Source organism: Lycium barbarum, chromosome 5 (assembly GCF_019175385.1).
Source record: "Lycium barbarum isolate Lr01 chromosome 5, ASM1917538v2, whole genome shotgun sequence".
Taxonomy (NCBI): domain Eukaryota; kingdom Viridiplantae; phylum Streptophyta; class Magnoliopsida; order Solanales; family Solanaceae; genus Lycium; species Lycium barbarum.
The window spans coordinates 133,389,579-133,391,417 of NC_083341.1; the positions used below are offsets into that span (position 1 = coordinate 133,389,579).

General features: G+C 36.4%; 1 protein-coding gene across 1 annotated transcript; it reads right to left on the bottom strand.

Moving 5' to 3' along the window:
- Positions 1 to 579: 579 nt before the first annotated feature.
- On the bottom strand, positions 580 to 1,560 carry LOC132639843 (uncharacterized). Its single transcript, XM_060356240.1, has one exon. The coding sequence runs from the start codon at positions 1,558 to 1,560 to the stop codon at positions 580 to 582; it is 981 nt and encodes a 326-aa protein (XP_060212223.1).
- Positions 1,561 to 1,839: the final 279 nt, after the last annotated feature.

Here is a 1,839-nt window from a genome sequence, read left to right on the forward strand (position 1 = left end):
TTCATGCGATACTGAATGCTTGTCAAGTTTCTTTAGCTCGTTATGCTGACATGAGATGAGATCTTCTTTGTTACTATTCGCGTCCTATTATTAGTGCATTTCTTTGTTTTCAAGGTTGAGATATTTAAGGCTTTATTCTTAGAATTTGATTGTATGCAGATTTTATTGTATTTCTTTTAAGATTCTTTGTTGTAAAGAAGGAAACTGTAAATTTGGAGCAACATTATTGAATCTTGAGCTAAATGATAGGGTCAATATAGTGCGCATATACTCTTTTATACAGATTCTTTGAGATCATCAATGAAAAAAGAACCTTCTTTCTTCTTATTTAACTTTATTCTTCTCCTGCGATTAGAAGGTAGCTAATATCACAATTTTGTATAGCATGCAATTCGAACAAAAAGAAAGGAGTAGGAATTAGGAGAAATAAATATTACTATCAACTATTACCCAAAGAGAACTAATACATGTAAATCCAACAAAAAAGAAAGCTAGGAAATAAAGACAAATTAACAAGTAGCTACTAAAGGCAACACACTTATTAGCAAAGTACTTATTCTGGAACTCCTAAAATCAAAACTAAACAGAGAAAGAAGTGTTGAAGATCCATACAGGTGGACTGAATCTGTGGTAGGATTCCCCGGTATAGTGAGGCTCAATGGTATCCTCAAACAAGTTGTATATGCCCATGTCCTTGCCACCTCCTTTTTCACTAGAATAGTAGGCCTCAGAACAATCATCAGTAAAATATATATGGTTCGCTTTGCATCCATATTGTTCGACAACCAAAGAGGCACTAAACCCGAGGAAGAGTGCCCTGTTCTCCAAATCATCAACCTCCTCATAACTCTCATTATCCACATCAACCTTGCTAACAATAAATTCTTCAACACCATATGAATTTGTTTCGGGGTGGTTACAAACTCCATCTCGAGTGATCACAAATAGGTCACCTAAAGAATGCACAATGTAGAGCCGCATTCCACAAATAAACTCAGAAGGCACTCCTTTAACTACCCTTCCAATGGTTGGTTCTAACCCTCCTCTAAAGTCCAAGATTACAACGTTTCCCCCATAATCAACTCCATAAAACTGGCCATCATGCCATGTTACATCAGAATAGGCCCGTTCGGGCAGTCCTGGTGTAATAAACCCCTTCTTTCCAGGTTTCCAGTAAGCTAATGAACGAGGTACTCCTTGAATAATCATCAAAATATAGTCGTCGGTTGTATGAGGATCCGAAGAGAGCAGTGCTTTTTCAACATAATACTCGCAGTAACCGCGTACATGATCTGCATCAAAACCCTTGAGTGTGTCCATGTGAGGCAATTCTATAAGAGAACGAGAATTGAGATGGAACAAATTCATATTCCCTTTGCCATCTGCTGTGAAAATCCATCCTGGAATTCCAACACCCAAACAGCGTTTTCCCACAAGTTCTGGGAAACTCATAGTGTAGGTGACACCCTTTATTAAGTCAAAAAACTCACGTTTTTCTTCATTCCCTTCCTTCTCGGCCAGCATCAACATTGGAACTGGAACTGCAACTTCAGCAACCATCTTGTTTGTGATATTCTTTCTTTCTTTCTAATGAGGAGTACCAAACTTCCTTCTTCTTTTTTTTTGGATGAATAAACGAAACCGAGCAGCCTCCTTTTTTTATAAGAGCAATCCAATCCCAATTTGGTGTTAATTAGGTTTTACTCCCTCCGTCTCAAATTATTTGTTACTAAAAATAGTTGTCTCAAATTATTTATTGTGATTACTAAAAATAATTAAATTATTTGTCGTTTTAGGAATTCAAGGCATAATTAATTATTTTTTTCTATTTTACCTTAG

Excerpts from the sequence above, each read along its gene's own strand:
- LOC132639843 (XM_060356240.1), bottom strand. The coding sequence starts at position 1,560 with ATGGTTGCTGAAGTTGCAGTTCCAGTTCCAATGTTGATGCTGGCCGAG.